We start from the raw sequence: 17,167 nt of genomic DNA on the forward strand, positions 1-17,167 counted from the left end.
TGGGCGTTGCCCCACTATGGATGGTATGAGGATATTCATTCATGGGTCGAGTTATCTAATTCAAGGCCCGCGTTTTTTACGATGGGTCATGTCTAGAAGATCCAATGACATCAGAAGCATATTGAAATATTTGTTGAATTTATTCAAAGAGAAAACCCGTACCATGTCTCGTATATACCTCTATCCTGAGGATTTATCCCAATCTCGACCTGTCTGCCATGTAACTAAATCAATAGATGTCAAACACATGAATGAAACGCCAGTTCATGCACATTAGACCCCCCAAAATCGACTTCTTATACTCTCTAAGTTCGGTGCCATGTCGTTCGTATAGTCAATTGTCGACTAGGGCTCAACGGCACTTTCTCGGTCAACGTTGGAGTAGATTCGGAATTGAGCGAAGATGATGAGATCCTCTGCAATGGTACCCAGAGAACCAAGCAACCAGGGAAGCGCATTGAGCAGATACTTCTTGTCTTGAGAGTAGGCAACCAGACTGACACCATATGTGAGGTTTCCGCTCATAGATAGCATAAAGAAAAGCAATGCGAGACCTATATATTGTTAGTCTGCTGATGTTACGTTCGAAAGAGAAGAATTGAAACTGACCCTCGCAAGACTTTTCTCGGTGGTTCTTGAGGATCTGGGGAATTCGGGCACTACAGAGCATTAGTATGACCATCAAGCTTCCGTCGTGAAGAAAAAACGCACCAGAGGTAAAGAGCTGCACTGATGTATCCCAAAATGAGTCCTGCAAGCTCAATTGCAGTCTGCGCATCTTCAGGCGCATCGGGGGTGCCGGGGTCACCACTCTCCCAGGCACCGACCTTGTATGAGACAAACCAGCCAGCGAATCCAATGACGTATACAGCGAGCAGGCTCAGAGCGTTGTGGGCCCAAGGGCTGCTATCGGGGGTGTCGTCTTCGCCGGTCACGATCTTCCTCAATGGCTCCATTGAGGACTCGGTATGTGTCGCATGGCGTCGCTGAGACCCCGGGAGGCCAAAAGAAGAGCTTCGTCGGCGCGATCGGTTGATGAGAGGCGATTCCTCCGAAGGGTCAATTGGTCTCGCTTCCTCAGGACGACTCGCTCGGCGGGCATTGAGGGCGTTGTAGTAAACAGCTTGGCCGATCAGGACAATGTCGGCAATACAAAAGTAGCCTGCCAGGGCAACGGCGGTGGGGGCTAGGCGGGTGAACAAGGCTCCTAAAGATACAAAGTTAGCAAGTATGAAGGTTTGGCGTGGGCGCAAGCCACTTCTAGCCGATAACAAATTTTCTGACAAGGGCGTCGAAAATGGCGTAATAATGGTATTTGTCTCGATGCAAATTTTGTTTTGGGGTATGTATGCAGGAATGCGCTTCGCAATGGGAACACACCGATGAGATTTGTGACGTCGCCCAGAAGCCAGACGATGAGGAAGGCCATGCTGAGGCCATCAGCACTCTTGGCCTTGTAGTTGGCGAACAATTGGGGTAGCTGCAGGGCATTGTTAGCCAAGCTGGGTCAAAGGCATGCGACTGCCATTGCAGCTGCAAAATGTAACGCAAAGACGCGCGGATGAGGGACGTACCAGAAGGCATATCCAAGAAGTTAAACTGATGCTGCCAAAGATACCCGACAGAGCTAATGTGACTGGTAACGCATGCGCCGCGGCGGCGATTGAGGTTGAAGCCAACAGAGGCATGACAAGGTAATCGTCGTCTGGCCGTGAAGATTGGAACGTAAGAAGAAAGAAGAAGATCGGAGGAAGAGGTGAAATCAGATCTAGGTATGGGACCAAGACCAAGTTAGTAGCAAGAATAAGAGGAGGTGGTGCGACAAAGGTGGGTATCACGAGGGCACCGAGCGACAGAGAACGAAACCAGGGATCTAATTATCACTGTACGAAGCAAATAAGCTAGACAAGTGTAGATCTTGCTCCAAAAACAAGGGTCGTGTTTTGTCGAACCCAAGGGCTTAGATCCAGAACCGTTTGTTTCTCGTCACACTTTATTCACCTCTCTGAAGACATGAGAAGATAGAAAAGAGAAACTGAAGCAAAAAGGAGTTAGTTGTTAACTAAAGTTACTCTAAAAAGAACGGTTATCCAAGGCAAAAGGCACTGCCAGCCCTGTCTGATAAGGGAATCCCGTCCGTTGTCGGTTTTGATAGTGGAGGTCTTATCACTGTCGTTTGGTAACTGCTGATTGTGTATTGGCTAGTGAACGAGCGCTTATCGTAAACAGTGACGCACTGGGCTGAACGATCTTGTGAGCTAAAATATGGGGATTCCAAGGCGCGTGAGTCTTTTTTTGTGAGTGAGTAGAGGAAAAGAGGTGAGATACTGGGACTCTCGGGCACCTCCGATAACAAACCTACCTACCGATGTTGAATCACAGTTACAATAACTACAGTTACTCATAACTGATGGAAAGCATCATGATGGATATACTAAAGTTGTTCCAATAGTCAAAAGCCACTCAACTGTTTTCAGTCATTACTGAGTTATATATAGGGTAGATTCACAACTTCAGCTCAGCCAGCCAGCTCCATCTCCCTTCCCAGCCACGCTTTTGGTGTTTCGCGTGGAGCAACACATGCTTCCCCATGATTCGCCCTAAGTTGCTGCTACAGGCTCCCCGTCCCGCCCTTCCCCCAGCCGTGCAGCCTAGCAGGCGTTAGGCTACTGGGTAGCAGAAAAAATGATATCCCAAGTCTTAGGATATAAAAATAAGTAGTCTAAGAACCATAGCATAAGGGGCATAAAGTGACCTACTAATTTCGTCTCTTATGCTACCAGCGGTCAATTTTTCTGATTCCCTTAGGGGTAGGTTCCATAGTAGGTAGCTTAGACCCCTGACAGCTGCTCATGAGAGACGATTGATCATGCTCCAAACTGAGGCAACGTGCGTACGCAACGGCAACCTCAGCCAACCACTTTGCGTTCAGCTCTGTAGTTTTAAACGCTTTGGCCGATCTAGAACTCGCCTCTTTCTCAAGCTCAGAGTTGATTTAGCTTAAACATCTGCACTCGCATTCTTCGAGTTCTAGTCTTGTTTTGTTTCCTTCATCCTGTGACCATCAACATCAACTTTCACTGTCTAGCATTCACGTTATCCATAAGCGTCTCATCATTCATAACACCCTCCTCCCTATCATCATGAAGCTCTCTAGCGGTGCACTGGCTCTCGGGCTGGCCAACTTGCCCGCAACTCTTGCCTGGGGCAGTGAGTTCATCCCATCATGAAACAAGTCTTCATCCCAAGCTCACGATTACAGGTCTTGGCCATATGACCACGGCTTACCTTGCCGGTCACTTCGTCGCCAACACAACCGAAGCGCATTTCAAGTATATTTTGTATAACGATGAGGAGGACTATCTTGCCAAGATTGCTTCATGGGCAGACTCAATCCGATACACGAACTGGGGCCGCTTTTCCAAGAACTTTCACTTTATCGATGCTCACGACCGCCCGCCTCACAATTGTGACGTCGACTATGAACGCGACTGCAAGGACGATGGTTGTGTCATCACCGCCCTTCACAATTATACTCAGCAATCAATCGAGCCTGAGCTGCCCTTCTGGAGGCGCAACCAGGCCGCCAAGTTTGTTGTCCATTTTGTCGGTGATCTCCACCAACCTCTGCATAACGAAGATGTTGAAAAGGGAGGTAATGGACTTTCAGTGATTTTTGATGGCAAACATTTTAACCTCCACCACGTCTGGGACAGCTCCATTGCCGAGAAACTTCTGGGTGGCCTTCACGGCGACCCTTCTAAGCTGGCCAACAAATGGGCCAACCAGCTTGCTGTTGAGATCACAGATGGGAAGTATGCAGAGGCTAAGGAGTCCTGGTTGAAGGACCTGGACTTTGAGAAGCCCATTGACACGGCACTTGCCTGGTCCCGAGAGACTAATGCACTCGTTTGCACTCATGGTAGGCGATCGTCCCGGTAACAGTTTGTATTTCACCTTATCTAACATGGATCTACAGTTTTACCCGAGGGACCCGAAGCTATTGTCGGTCAGGAACTTGGGGGCGAGTACTTTGAGAAGGCTGCCCCTGTTCTAGAGGAGCAGGTTGCCAAGGCCGGTTACAGAATGGCGGCGTGGCTGGACAAGATCGTCGAGGCCTACAAGGATGCCGAGCAGAAGCAGATTTCTGAGGAGCTCTAAGGTAGTTGTTTTCTGGTTAGCATATGCATTCAGACGATGCACGTTGTTTTGCATGTAACTGCACATTTATAAACCTCCGACTTGGCACTATGGTTTTGTGGAATAACGATAATATTTTGTCACAAGATTACGCATGAAAATAATCTAACCACCGGAGGATGTACGGATATGAACATTTATAACATGACATCATATAGGCAATGGAATATAACCCACTTTAATCATGCTCGTTTATTCAATGTTACTCTGAGCCTGAGACAAAACGAGCCCGGCTGTTATGCTGAAGGGATTTTACAAAAGTACAGAACGGGATGAAACTGGAACATTGGGGTAGACAAACGAAGTTTTTATGGGAATAGTAAGCTTAAACTAAGTTAAAGAATAGTGATACATGTATCTTGTCGCAGGTCAAGTTACAGTGCAAGGGTCACCGTTTAATGCAACCTCGTGGCTGCAACGTTCATGTGAGTCTTTCGTGGACGCTTACTCGCTTGCAACATTTCTGCAACGAATATTGGCCATCGAAAACCGGCTCGAAGAAGATCTTCAAATCTTATTAGTAGACAACGATTTAGATAGAATTCGATCGATAGATAATCGATGTGAGTTTCCTTTACAGTTTTCGGACCATCACTCAGCCGACCTGTTCTTTTTCGTTAAGTTTATACGCATGTTTTGATATCGACTAGGTATGGAGATGAATGACAGTATACAGTGAACATGATATATGTCCACTATGGCTTGGCCCGGTTTGCAGCTGAATGATTGAAACAAAATTGGTAATTAGATTCAGTTGAAAATGACTGAGCCAAGCCAATGCCGGAGGATTTTACAAATTGCGACAAGATATGGATATTTGAAAATGCCTCTTGTCTTGATAGATGACGGTTTCCAAGAGAGGGACCTCAAGAGTTAGGCAGGTACAGTGGACTACTGTGACAGAGTGGACACTCTCCGACACTTGCGCTTAACGTTGAAGGTTTCGAAGCTCCAGAGGTCGAAACGTGCTGTGCCTGGAAGCGGTGACCCCTAAGACTCGCCCCTGGCAGCTGCTGCAGGTACAGCGATTGAAGCACTCTGGTTGGCCACACCCACCGTTGCAGACTCCGTAAAGGGAAGGAAGGAGGCACGGGCTGAGACGCTTCCAACATCAACCATGCAGCAGAATGTCATCCTTATTGTTGACTCATCAACCAGAAGCACCTTCTCCTTCTCTCTTGGCTTTGGAATCTTGAATTTATCGAGTTCTCGGCATTATGTACACCCGCCAAGATCAGCCAAGCGCTAACCAATATGCCCTGACTGCTCACGATTCACTAACATTCTCTTGTCACACCAACCATCAGCCACCTGGAAGAGAACCATTATCTGTACCTGCTATTGATTATTCAACTCAGGCATTATCGGTTCTGGATGACTACATGCAGTACTCCGCCTTGTCTGCTACTCTTGCCGCTGTCTCATGCCCCCGTCACTGTTTCTCAAACACAGCTAGTGCTGTCTCTCTGTCCCGCGATGCTTTCTCTTGGTGTTTCTCATCAAGTTTGATCGCTACATCTTGGCCTCTACCCCTTGGCTCTACCAGGGCTGCCCTTACCGAGCAAGCGAGAGGTCATTGTTTGCTTCCAGCCTCGACCTTGCTCATGGAGTTGTGACCCTGAGCCTAGCCCTCCCCCCTCGACCGCCCAGAATTCCATCCGGTCTGATGTGCGAGCCCGAGACGTTGAATTGTCTGGGATTGTCATAATGGAAGCAAGCATCTTTCTCGGCAACTTCGTTTCCGATATCATCTCTAGATGACAACTCCAGTTTTCCACAAGGCTTTAAACCCTCGTTCCACCGTCCTACAATCGAACCATCTTCTTACTCTCTCTTCAGCTCTGGTAGTCTCCTTTCTTCCATTCGTTCCTTTGAGGCCCTAGTTGAAATTATTTTCGTGTCAGTGACCATTCTTTTATCTTTATTTCGAATTGGTCTGGTACCATTCGAAAACTTTTAGACAACGCTTTATTCTCCTTCAGCTTTTCTATCATCCCCTTTCCTTCAACAAGTCAGTACCAGCATACTATTATTCAAGATGCAGTTGAAAGGTGTAATGGTTGCTCTTTTGAGCATGTCTGTCATTGCAGACGCTGCTGTGGTTCAAAAGAGACACCCCCTGGCTCGCGCTCTCCAACGACGGCAATTTGGTGGTGGCGGCGGCGGTTTCGGTGGTGGTAACAACGGCGGCAACAACGGAGGCAACAACGGAGGCAATAATGGCGGTAACAACGGCGGCAACAACGGCGGCAACAATGGCGGCGGCGGCGGCGGTGGTGGAAACACTCTCCAAGGCAACGCCGTACAGACCGGATCTCAGCAGGATGGTAACAACCCTGGTTCGGATGAGCAAGCAGCCTCGGCAACGTAAGTCAATCAACAGCAACACCGAAGATAAACACAGAGCATTAACAGACCACAGAGACGACAACAACTTTATCAACTTCTGTTCCGGCCAAACACTCACCAACGGAGAGCAAAACCGAGATGGCTCATGTAACGGTATCCGTAAGTAGTGGCATATCCTCCTTGCTCATCCTGTATTAACCCTTTATGCAGCTATGGGAAAGATCCCTTCAGCCAACAACATGGTTTCCTCTGTCTTCACATCACCTCAAAACGGTGACAACATCCAAGCCAACCAGGACTTTGACATCTCGGTGCAGTTTATCAACTTCGCGCCTGGCTCGTTTACCAACGCGACGAACACCTACTACTCAGCTCCTCAGGATCTTGATGGTGGTGGTAACATTATCGGTCACACCCACGTCACAGTCCAGGATACCGGCAATGACTTGAACCCTACTCAGCCCCTGGACCCTCAGGTCTTTGCCTTTTTCAAGGGTATCAACGATGCCGGTAACGGCCAGGGTCTCCTGACTGCCAGTGTTGAAGGTGGTCTGCCTGATGGAAACTACCGTATCTGCAGTATGTCTGCCGCATCCAACCATCAGCCTGTCCTCATGCCTGTTGCTCAGCGAGGAGCTCAGGACGATTGTATCCGTATCACTGTTGGAGGCAATGGCGGCGGCGGCGGCGGCGGTAACAACGGAGGCAACAACGGTGGTGACAACAATAATGGTGGCCAGGGAGGCGACCAGAACAACGGTCAAGGTGGTGACCAGAACCAAGGCGGCGACCAGAACCAAGGCGGTGATCAGAATCAGGGCGGCGACCAGGCCCAAGGTGGTGATCAGAACCAGGGCGGCGACCAGAACCAGGGCGGCGACCAGGCCCAAGGTGGTGATCAGAACCAGGGCGGCGACCAGGCCCAAGGTGGTGATCAGAACCAGGGCGGCGATCAGAACCAAGGTGGTGATCAGGCCCAGGGTGGTGATCAAGCCCAAGGTGGTGATCAGGCCCAGGGTGGTGATCAAGCCCAAGGTGGTGATCAGGCCCAGGGTGGTGACCAAGCCCAGGGTGGTGATCAAAACGGAGGCCAAGGGGGTCAGGGAGGTGGAGGTGGCGGCTTCGGAGGTGGTCGTTTCGGAGGCGGCGGTCGCGGTGGCTTCGGAGGCTTCCAAGCTGCTTCAGCAGATGGCGCTGCCAACAGCACAACTGCGGACGCATGAAGACAATGATGAGTTTATAGAGACACAGGCAGAGCCATTCTACTTGACCGCGGCCCTGGAGGTTTTCGGTGTGAGTACCCAATGGTGGTTATTGAGTCGAAAAATATTACAATATTCGACCAGAAGATTAATGAGGATGGAGTTTGGGTATATGGCTAGCTAGAACGGTTTGGGTTTACATCTGCCCGCCTATGGACAATGTGATGATAGGATATTAGGACTTGGAGGTGAATGCCCTTCAAGATTTGTTGTTTATTAGTTGAATAAGAATCGGTCACGCTAAAACTACTTGTGCATTGTGCTGTGAATGCCTCTTCATCAGAATTCTCTCACAATCTACGATGACATTGAATACAACGGAGAGTGAATAAAACAGTAATCGGAGAAACCGCGTTACAGACTTGATATGAAACCAGTATGTCACCACTCAAACCACAAGAGTTTCATGACAGAGGCAGGTGTTGAGCAATTTGAGAGTCAGGTGAACTGGAGAATATTTATCATGAAGTGAGGTTGTCTGAGATGAGTCTGGAATATAATAGAGTTAGTTCGTAGTCTTGGTATTTGGCATCCGGTAATGTTGAGGGGCATGTGAAGGCTCGTTGGTAGGCAGGATGGACAATTCAAGAGTCTTGCTCATCGGTATTGCATCACATGGAATGTCCATGTGATGATAGCAAACTCTTCTTAGAGATTGTATCACCTTTGTTGTCGGACTTTTAGACAGAAAGTATTTGATAATTGAAGAGGTCTGGGTAAGATGTTTGTGTTACAAGAACTGAGGTTCGACAAGTATGTAGGGCAACACCTCAGCTTTGGTGAAGAATCCTGAGAGAAGAGACTTGATTGAATGTTGAATATATTTACTATAGTATTGCCAGAACGTCACAAAGTTCTTTGTCTGTGCTGTAAATCAAAAGACACGCTTGAATGGTATTATTTCTCCGTTCATCAAAGAATGGTACGACCAAGTTGAACAGTTCCCTAGACTTGGGTCTATCCCATAACCAAAACCCAATACTTTCTTTCCATCTGTAACCGCGACCCTCTAACCACGCTGACGACTGTTGAAGAGTTAGTATCACGATAAGAAGCCAGACATGGAAAGTAAATAACTTACCCGCAGCCCTGAGGCGTAACAACACCGAAGGGACAATCACCAGAGATCTTCTCAACAATCTGATCAAAGAACACAGGTGTAACGACGATTCCAGCGCTGACGAGAGACGCAGCAGCAGAAAGAAGCGTGACAAAGATTGTAGTCTTCATTGTGACGATGTTTAATACACAGTGGCGTGATATTTTGAAGCGGTACTCAAGAGATAGAGAGATAGACTGATGAATATGTGGGGAAAAGAGAGAAAGACGCTTGAAGTTACAGAACCAGCTGAAACACAAGAGAAGAAGAGTTTGAATTAAAAATATGACCGACAAGGGCTTTTTCGAAAGAAGTTGAATTAATTTATTTTTGGTAAAGTTTAGAAGAACAGGAAAGAAGAGGAGAAAGGGAAAATCGAGACGGGGGGAAATGGAGTCGGGAGGCGACCAAAAAAGGGACTGTTACAGGGGCGTGACGGCCAAGGTTTCAGGTTGTCAAACGGAACGGCTATTTACCAATAGGGAGATATAGTCCGGATCTGTACAAGTTACTACTGAGCTTAATTAACCATGTAAATAATGACATAATTCAAGACTTTACTCCGTACAAAAGATACATTTCCTACTATCTACCTAGGTATCTTATGGGCCTGTTGCGGTTTGACCTCACTCCAACCCTGGTATCCCAAACAAATAGCAAAGTTCACCATCTCCAGCTGATTGAAAGAAAAGCATGTAGTTACACGTTGCATGAATTACCAACAAGTGGAATAGAAAAGCTCATAGCAGTAAAAAAGTGCAAGGCTGGTTATTGAAAGCTATCGTAAAAGTCGACTATCCTTCATGGGCGGCCGCGTCTCTAATAAACCCCACCACTTTGGTAGTAACTGTCTGGTGCTGGAGCAGAGGGACCGTCACTAGGAGGGACATATGGCTTGTACTGGTTCTGTCCACCACCGCCGCTTTGGCTGGGAAGACCGTGTCGAGCATCATATCCGGCAGCATTTCCAGGTTGCAGAGGGGGAGGGGTCATGACACTCTGAGGCGGAGGAGGGGCTGAGCCTGTGGGCATAGGGGGAGCTTGTGAAGGGTTGTAGCTCTGGTATTGCTGTGGCTGTTGTTGATGACCACCGTAGGGGCCAGCAGGTGGTGCAGTGGCGTTCTCATTGGGTTCTTCAGGAGAATACACTGAGCTAGAGAACGTAGCAGATGGAGCAAGCGGTTGTGGGTTGTTAGTCGCGATAGGTGAGTCGTAAACAGAAGTGGCCAGCTCTTGGGCTCCATACGTGCTTCCAGGTCGACCTCCCATGGGCGCTTGACCATACGGGTTGTTGCTGTGAGATTGATTGTAAGGGTTGAAGTTCGGGCCAGGTGTCGATGTGTTGATAGGGGCGGGCTGTTTGCCGTTGGAAGGAGATTCATTTCTAGGAGGATAGGGTTGCGAGCCAGCGGGCACTTCAGCTCCTGCTACGTAGAAAGGAGCTGGTTGACCTTGTGGTTGGTTCTGGAAGTTAGGGGGAGGGGATGAGGCCTGGTATGGAGGCTGCTCTAAGAGAGGGTTAGAATGAGGTTTGTATGCCGATTTTCAGAAAAGTTACTAACCTCCAGGGCCAGGTGTGTAGTACCGTAACGGATCCTGAGGCGGTGCTCCTTGGGGAGGATATCCGCCAGCTTGAGGATAACCTTGTCCAGGAGCTGGGCGCATGGCATACTGTTGGTAGTTGTGCTGAGGAGGATGGGCCATAGAAGACTCCAACAAAGCCTCGTAGTCTCGTCGAGCTTTGATGAACTTTTCATTCAATTGTGTGAAGTCGTCTATCTATCGTTAGCTGCGTGTCGTATGAGCAACAATCTCATATCAACTACAACTAACCTTTCTTCTGAGAATACTTTTCGATCAATTTGATGAGTTTTGGTCGAATGGCAAGTGTCTGGTGATACAGCTTCTAGAAATCATGTTAGCTCGGTTTCTCCACTCATGCGCAACAGTCGAAGCATACGGAAATCTCCTCGTTATCCTCTTCTCTGGGCGCCGTGTTGGAGGTGCTGAGCAGTGTGAGAAGTTTCTCAACGTTCTTGATTTCAGCAAACACCTCGGCCTCCATCTGAGCCTCGCGCTGCAGCTCATCCGCAGTAGGATCGGTAAGCTTCTCGACGTAGTTGAGTGGAAAGATACCGGTCTTGCCCCTGAGAGAGCCTCGCCACCAATCCTTGTAGACGCTCTCAAGAACAGCAATCACGTCACCCTTCTTGAATTCAAGCTCGCCAGGCTCAGAGGGCGCAAAGTCGAAGAGAGCACGTACTCGGCTCACTGTAGCGGCTGTGGTGCCGGCTGGCGGGGCAGGAGCAGGACTCTCTGTCTGGTTGCTAGGGCCGGCTTGCACTCCTGGACTGGTGGCAGCAGTCTTCTTGCGTTCCTCTTCTTGAAGACTAAGTGTGAGCGCCATTTGCAGCTCCTCCTCCTCCTTCTGGCGATCGACGTCAGTGAGACCCTGTTTTTGAGGAGCGCTTGGGGGCTGGAGGTTCGGGTTGCTTCGTGTGGCACGGTTGTAGGCATCTCCCATGATACCAAGCTCAGGGTCGTTGTTGAACATGTCGGTCCAACTCTTCATGTGCTCAATGATCTTTGACTTGACTTGTGTGTGGGTGTTGCGGTCGTTCGTCAGGCGAAGAAGGGCGTCTGTGAAAGCACGGCTGGAGAGTTCGCGATGCATGTTCTTTCCACAGTTCTGGGCGAGCGCATGCGCAAGCTGGTTCGGGGTTAGTAGGTGAACTAGTGATTACAGAAAGCAGGACTCTATCGTACCTCAAGAGTGTATAGCTGGACGTTTGCATTGCGATGCGCGAGACGTCTGATGATACTCTGGACAGCCTCCTTGGGGCCATTTTGGTCGTTGCTTACTTTATCGCAGACCTCGATAATGGCACCCCAATCTTCGGATGTGAGGTTCTCGTCGGTGGCCTTGGCTATGCTAGGGTTAGTCGCACGAACAGACACATAGGAACGAGCGCCGACTGAAAGAAGCCCGCTCCCTCGGATTGGCAATAATGAGGGAGATATAACGTACTGACGACATCGTCGTAGGGACCTGCTGCTGAGGCTCGGAACATGGTGGGTGAGTTGGGTATCAGTTGTCGATAGGCAGCGGGGAAGCAATGTCAACGCGGTAGCGGCGCGTGGGGTATTTGTTGGCCGGATATCGATCGTATGGCAGGAAGAAGGGGGTCAACTGAAGCGACAAAGTTACAGTTGAGGGTGGGAATATGTTGGTGACAGTGATGCGAGATGAAGATGTCCCGTACCAAGACCCTGGGTTACGTCGGCCGTCGCACTCCACAAGCACGTCACTTGAACCGATCTGGTAGATTGAGGTAGGTACCTGAGAAGGCAGTTATCGTACGTCGTAGGCGTCTTTGTAAGTATTGCCTGTTGTTTATTTCACCTGACTAATAAGTTTGTGGAAAGTTGTAGACAAAGCAAGTGAAGGTAAACGAGAGTTTAAACAGGCATCCTTCACAGCTTCTTTACCACTGATGACGAACAAGCGGCGAAGGAAGCAGCGGGGCTGAGCTAGGTTGGGTTACCATGGCCTTGAAGCTCCCCTGTACTTGTCCAGGTTCATGTGGCTAGAGGACACGCGTGCGCCACACATACATACCTACACAGCCAACCTCTATCTGAGAGTGATCAACAACTGTATCACGATTGATTCCTTGGCTCTCATCTGACTTTAAAAGATCAAGCTTATCGAGATCTCAATCTTATGAAACTTGGGAGACTCTGAACGTGACCTCTAAAAACACCAAAAACGATGTAATTTGCGGTATTAGCAGTACTAGGTACTGTAGAATAACCTTCACGGCTGTCCATTCTTTGTATGCCTACAATTTCGCGGCCAGTTGCGCGTCCTCATCACATTTGGTGACGTCCTTACGTGGCGCGGTCCCTTGGATTGGGTATCATCATAAACACTTACAGTTTGGATCGCAGATTCACGACAAACACATTTTACTCAAGTGTAATATTCAACGCTGCAAATGCCTTTGGCCCTTGTCGGGAAAAGGGATGCCTCTCGCTAGCTACATACACTACACACGCCGCTATAAACCCATAATAATTTATACATGTCCATGTTACGCCGCTCATTCCATTCATGGCAATCTACTGTGTCCTTCCATCAGGCAACCAATGCGCCATACTGCCGGCAACTCCAGTGCCTTTGAAACGAAACAAATAATTCTAATCAAGTCATGGATCTCTGTCCATTATTCGCTGCCAAATGAATGCTGTGTTTGCATCGCAGTGTATCCAAAACGCACATGCATAGGTCAACATGTCGTTCTTACCAACCCCGTCTTGAAGCGCTACGGCTTTCATATCCTCCCCTATCAGGTCCAATGTTTGGCCCTCCAGGTGCGCCACTACGCGCCTCTTCGATACTTCGTCGGCCCTGTGCATCCATTTCCGAGAGATCAAAAACCAAGGGCTCCTCGTTGACCGAGTCATCATCAGCCCGGACCTGCCTATTGAGAGATCCATTGAAGCTACCTCGCGATGACTGCGGTGGGGTTTGTCTGTGTGAGGCCATGCCCATATATCGACGGCGCCCAAATGGTGAGCTGGACGTCGCTGCCGGGATCAAACCCTCAGGCGGATTCTCTTCCGAGAGTCCTTGTCGCAACATATCTGGCGTCTCCGCACTCCCGACATCGGTAGCTGGCTCAAGGCTGTCTGATGGCCTTTGTGTAGATTCTTCCTCAAGTTGCATTTGTCTGCCAAGTAGAATGCTCAACGTAGGCGGCTCTCTGTCATCAGCACCTAAGCTGATACTTCGGTGTGCAAAAGCTGAGTCTGTATCATCATCATCAGCCATTGACCGATTTTGTAGCGCAACGGAGCTCGCTCGTCGCTGGTAAGTCGCAAGTCGTGGCGAAAGAGGGATATCAATCGCCGTTGTACCGTCCTGCGTAATTGTGTTTTCTCTGATAGTCCCTGGCTGGGCGTTATCGGATGTTCGTCCTTGACGCGAAGTGATCCGTCCTTGGCCAGTATAATCAATAATTGAATTCTCGCTCAATCTAGACGGAATCGCTGGCGTATGAGGTGTGTGAGGTGAAAGTGGTTTACCAGGAGATGACGATGCAGACACAGAAGCTGGTGCGGTCATTCCAGGCACGCTTGCCAACTGCCTACTGGAGGAGCTTGACGATCTCTGCATTTGCACGGACGATGTCATCGACTCCGTAAGTGCGTTGTTTGAGTCCCTCATCATATGAAAGCGAGATAGTTGCGCTACAGTCTTATTCGTCGCGGATTCGCCCGTTGTTGAAGTCTTGAAACTCTGTAAGGTTTTCTTGCTATCCAAGGCCTTAATGAAGTCTTCAAGTTGTTCACTGTCGTCTCGGAGGGAATCAGAGCTGGTACCTGCCACCTCAGCAAGCAATCCAGACCCTGGCTGTGCCACCGACGAAGCCAAGCTCTGTCTTCCACTACTTCCCTGCTCATCGTCTCCGGCTCTGCTAGCGCCTCCAAACGAGAGGCGTCCACGGCGGTGGGTGAAACTGCTACTATAACGACTAGTTGACGTGGGTCGAGGAGAGCCTGGAACTGCAGTTTCTCCCGACGATGTAGGTGGGCCGCCTCGCAGAGAAGCTGGCATACCGGCAGTGAGAGATGTACGATTACCCGCCTGTCTAAGTGAAGGGATGCCTGGTCGCGTCAAAGATTGAGGGGAAGCAGGTTCAGCATCGAGTTGTCTAGGAACGGGTGAACCAGAAAGTGAGCCCGCCTTAAAAGGCTGAAACGACACCGAGGGCCTTCTACCTAAGCCCTCGAAAGTTGGTAACGCCGGTCGTGCTGTACCTTGGCGGACCGGCAGAGAGCTTGGACCATCTACATCGTTTTGTGCTGGAATAGATCCTGGGGGTGAGCTTGTGTCGGATCCCGGTTGTCGCACTGATCTCAGAGCCGAGATCGGGCTGGTCCCTATGGGAACGTTCCCGTGGAACGTTGATAGACTCCCATAAGCTTGCTGGATATCACTCAGATTTGGTCGTGATCTGTGATCACGGAGCGATCCCACCTCAGCCGCAGTTGCTCTCGACGTGTCATGCTGTTGAGGAAGGGAGGGTCTGAAGAAATTCTCATCCACACCCATAAAGCGAGAGCTCAGTAGAGCCTCAGAATCATCCACACGAAAGTTGCAGTCACTGCGATATGTGACAACTGTGCTCAATCGACCAACAGGCACCTCCAGGTCTCCAAACACATACTCCGTCACTGGATCTGGCCTTCCATCAATGGGAAGGCGCAGTTGATCATAACGTGGGCGTTCAGGCTGAGATAGACGTATTCGACATCGGGGAATGAGAGCCGGATGTGAGTTTTTAGCAGCTCCTTGGCTGGCAAATTTCCATGCTGGGAGCAATCGTGTTGTGATGAATAGTGACCGGAAGAAGACAATGGCCTTCTTGTACACAGTCGGCAATATTGGGCCAAAGTCGGCGGATGTCATGCCTGAGTGCTTCAGCTCAACTTGCCATCTTTCGATGACAACCTCGTTGTTTCTCCGTGATGCGCCGGAGCTGTCGGTGGAGGATGCATACGAATTCAACTGTTCCATTACATCCCATCTTTTACCGTTCTCATCGACAATGACGAGACTCTGGCTGTCCTTTAATCGAGAGGCATCAAGATATACCTCGATAACCATTGGAGGAGGGAGGTTATCGAGGCTACCACAATTCTTCCAGATCTTGAGTTCATCTCTAAAGTCGTCAATCTCATCTGTCTCGATTTGGAACTGTTCACTAATCAGCCACTGAAGGTACACGGATAGCCAGCAAACTTACCCATTTGTTGGGTTTCCGCGCGCCGTTAGCGCCGCGTGCAGGCTTGGATTTAATACGTGAGTCGAGAACAAGCACAGCCGCCTTTGCGTAGAAATTCTGTAGATGGGATTGTATCAGCAACCATGGGATTAAGCTATTCGGCAGGCCTGCACAGCCATGCCATCCAACTCATACCTGTATTATCTGATCGAGTTTCCGCACAGAATCAGCAGGAGGTGCCGGTGTTGGTGGGCTCTCAAGGGAAGGTGAGTTTGGGGCATCTCTGCCGGCAATATTCGAGCCGGCGCGAGGGCGAGAGCCCAAGACAGCTTCTCGGGTACTGTTGGATCGAGATGGCAGATTCGGCTGGCCTGTTGCGCCTGGGGAAGATACCCTGGCTGGGGCACGGGGTTGCTGATGCATGGTATATCGTGTTCGTGCGCACAAAGTATACTGGTGTTGGTTGTCTGCTATCGGATTGATCACGAACGTATGGGGATCTTGATCGGCCAGGAGACCTGCTTATCCATGGTTCATGTCGTTATAGATAGATCGATCGATAGAGAAGGGAGGCTCGATGGATGAATGATGGGCTCAGATTTCGGCAGTCTTATCCTCTGGAATCGGAAGTAGGAGCGGAGGATGATTGGTTGTATGCAGATAGATGAAGATGTAAAGTGTAAAAAGGGACAGGGCGACGAAGGAAGCTTGGACCGTTGGCTACCTGTTGTCGCTGTCGGTGAGATTGGACGTGAATGCAATGCAAAAGCAAAAGCAAAAGCAAAAGCAAAAGCAAAAGCAAAAGCAAAAGCAAAAGCAAAAGCAAAAGCAAAAGCAAAACCCAGGCAGGGTCGGACTGGACTGGACTGGGTAGGCAGCTTCCCGGGGTTGTTGTCGATAGATGTAATAGGTCTGGGAGAGGTGAGGTGTGAGAGAAGATGATCTAGCACTGTACAGGACAAGACAAGACAGTCCCGCAGGAGCGGTAGGTAGTACTAAGAAGGCACTCGGCAGCGTAGTTGTTTGTGTATCGTATTTGTCTGTTTATTTGTGCCCGGCAACAAAATATGAAGCAACGGGCTGCTGCAGTATGGACAGTTGCAGAAACAACGAGTAATGAATAGAGTGCCTGTGCCGAAGTTTGATTGTTTCGTTTGAGCCGAGAGTGATAGACTGCAACACAGTAACTACCTAGACTACCAAGGTACCTCCTACTGCGGAAGACAGGCCGAGCTAGGCTCAAGGTCACCACTCAGGACCTCGTGATGGGGGACCGGGGCTGTCGTCATCGGCTAGAGCCTCACGTCACAGGGCTCATGGGGTATGGTACCTAAGGTTATGTATGCGCCTGAGTCGAGTCAGAGGCCAAGTCAAGTCGAGATAATCTTTGATTAATCCAAGATTTACCGCAACTTGTCGATTTCAAAAGATGCACGACTCTAATCGGTCGATTGTCACTGCGTCCT

At 49.4% G+C, this 17,167-nt stretch overlaps 5 protein-coding genes across 5 annotated transcripts; 2 read left to right on the forward strand and 3 right to left on the reverse strand.

Moving 5' to 3' along the window:
* Positions 1 to 345: 345 nt before the first annotated feature.
* Positions 346 to 1,688, reverse strand: FSST1_009439 (PQ loop repeat-domain-containing protein; the record flags this gene model as incomplete). Its single annotated transcript, XM_083226411.1, has 5 exons — positions 346 to 554; positions 610 to 659; positions 712 to 1,207; positions 1,381 to 1,480; positions 1,575 to 1,688. The coding sequence occupies 5 exons, from the start codon at positions 1,686 to 1,688 to the stop codon at positions 346 to 348; spliced, it is 969 nt and encodes a 322-aa protein (XP_083085400.1).
* A 1,455-nt stretch (positions 1,689 to 3,143) lies between these two features.
* Positions 3,144 to 4,161, forward strand: FSST1_009440 (phospholipase C/P1 nuclease domain-containing protein; the record flags this gene model as incomplete). Its single annotated transcript, XM_083226413.1, has 3 exons — positions 3,144 to 3,210; positions 3,263 to 3,922; positions 3,980 to 4,161. 3 exons carry the CDS (start codon positions 3,144 to 3,146, stop codon positions 4,159 to 4,161), a joined length of 909 nt encoding a protein of 302 aa, XP_083085401.1.
* A 2,077-nt stretch (positions 4,162 to 6,238) lies between these two features.
* FSST1_009441 (uncharacterized protein) lies at positions 6,239 to 7,772 on the forward strand (the record flags this gene model as incomplete). The annotated part of the gene is made up of 3 exons (XM_083226414.1): positions 6,239 to 6,567; positions 6,623 to 6,708; positions 6,760 to 7,772. 3 exons carry the CDS (start codon positions 6,239 to 6,241, stop codon positions 7,770 to 7,772), a joined length of 1,428 nt encoding a protein of 475 aa, XP_083085402.1.
* Positions 7,773 to 9,729: 1,957 nt separating this feature from the next.
* Positions 9,730 to 11,981, reverse strand: FSST1_009442 (uncharacterized protein; the record flags this gene model as incomplete). Its single annotated transcript, XM_083226415.1, has 6 exons — positions 9,730 to 10,418; positions 10,473 to 10,685; positions 10,744 to 10,816; positions 10,871 to 11,620; positions 11,677 to 11,837; positions 11,939 to 11,981. The coding sequence occupies 6 exons, from the start codon at positions 11,979 to 11,981 to the stop codon at positions 9,730 to 9,732; spliced, it is 1,929 nt and encodes a 642-aa protein (XP_083085403.1).
* Positions 11,982 to 13,213: 1,232 nt separating this feature from the next.
* FSST1_009443 (autophagy-related protein 13-domain-containing protein) lies at positions 13,214 to 16,124 on the reverse strand (the record flags this gene model as incomplete). The annotated part of the gene is made up of 3 exons (XM_083226416.1): positions 13,214 to 15,673; positions 15,723 to 15,818; positions 15,897 to 16,124. 3 exons carry the CDS (start codon positions 16,122 to 16,124, stop codon positions 13,214 to 13,216), a joined length of 2,784 nt encoding a protein of 927 aa, XP_083085404.1.
* Between the last annotated feature and the right edge of the window lie 1,043 nt (positions 16,125 to 17,167).

This window comes from Fusarium sambucinum, chromosome II (assembly GCF_050947815.1).
Source record: "Fusarium sambucinum isolate potato_lamoka chromosome II, whole genome shotgun sequence".
Taxonomy (NCBI): Eukaryota; Fungi; Ascomycota; class Sordariomycetes; order Hypocreales; family Nectriaceae; genus Fusarium; species Fusarium sambucinum.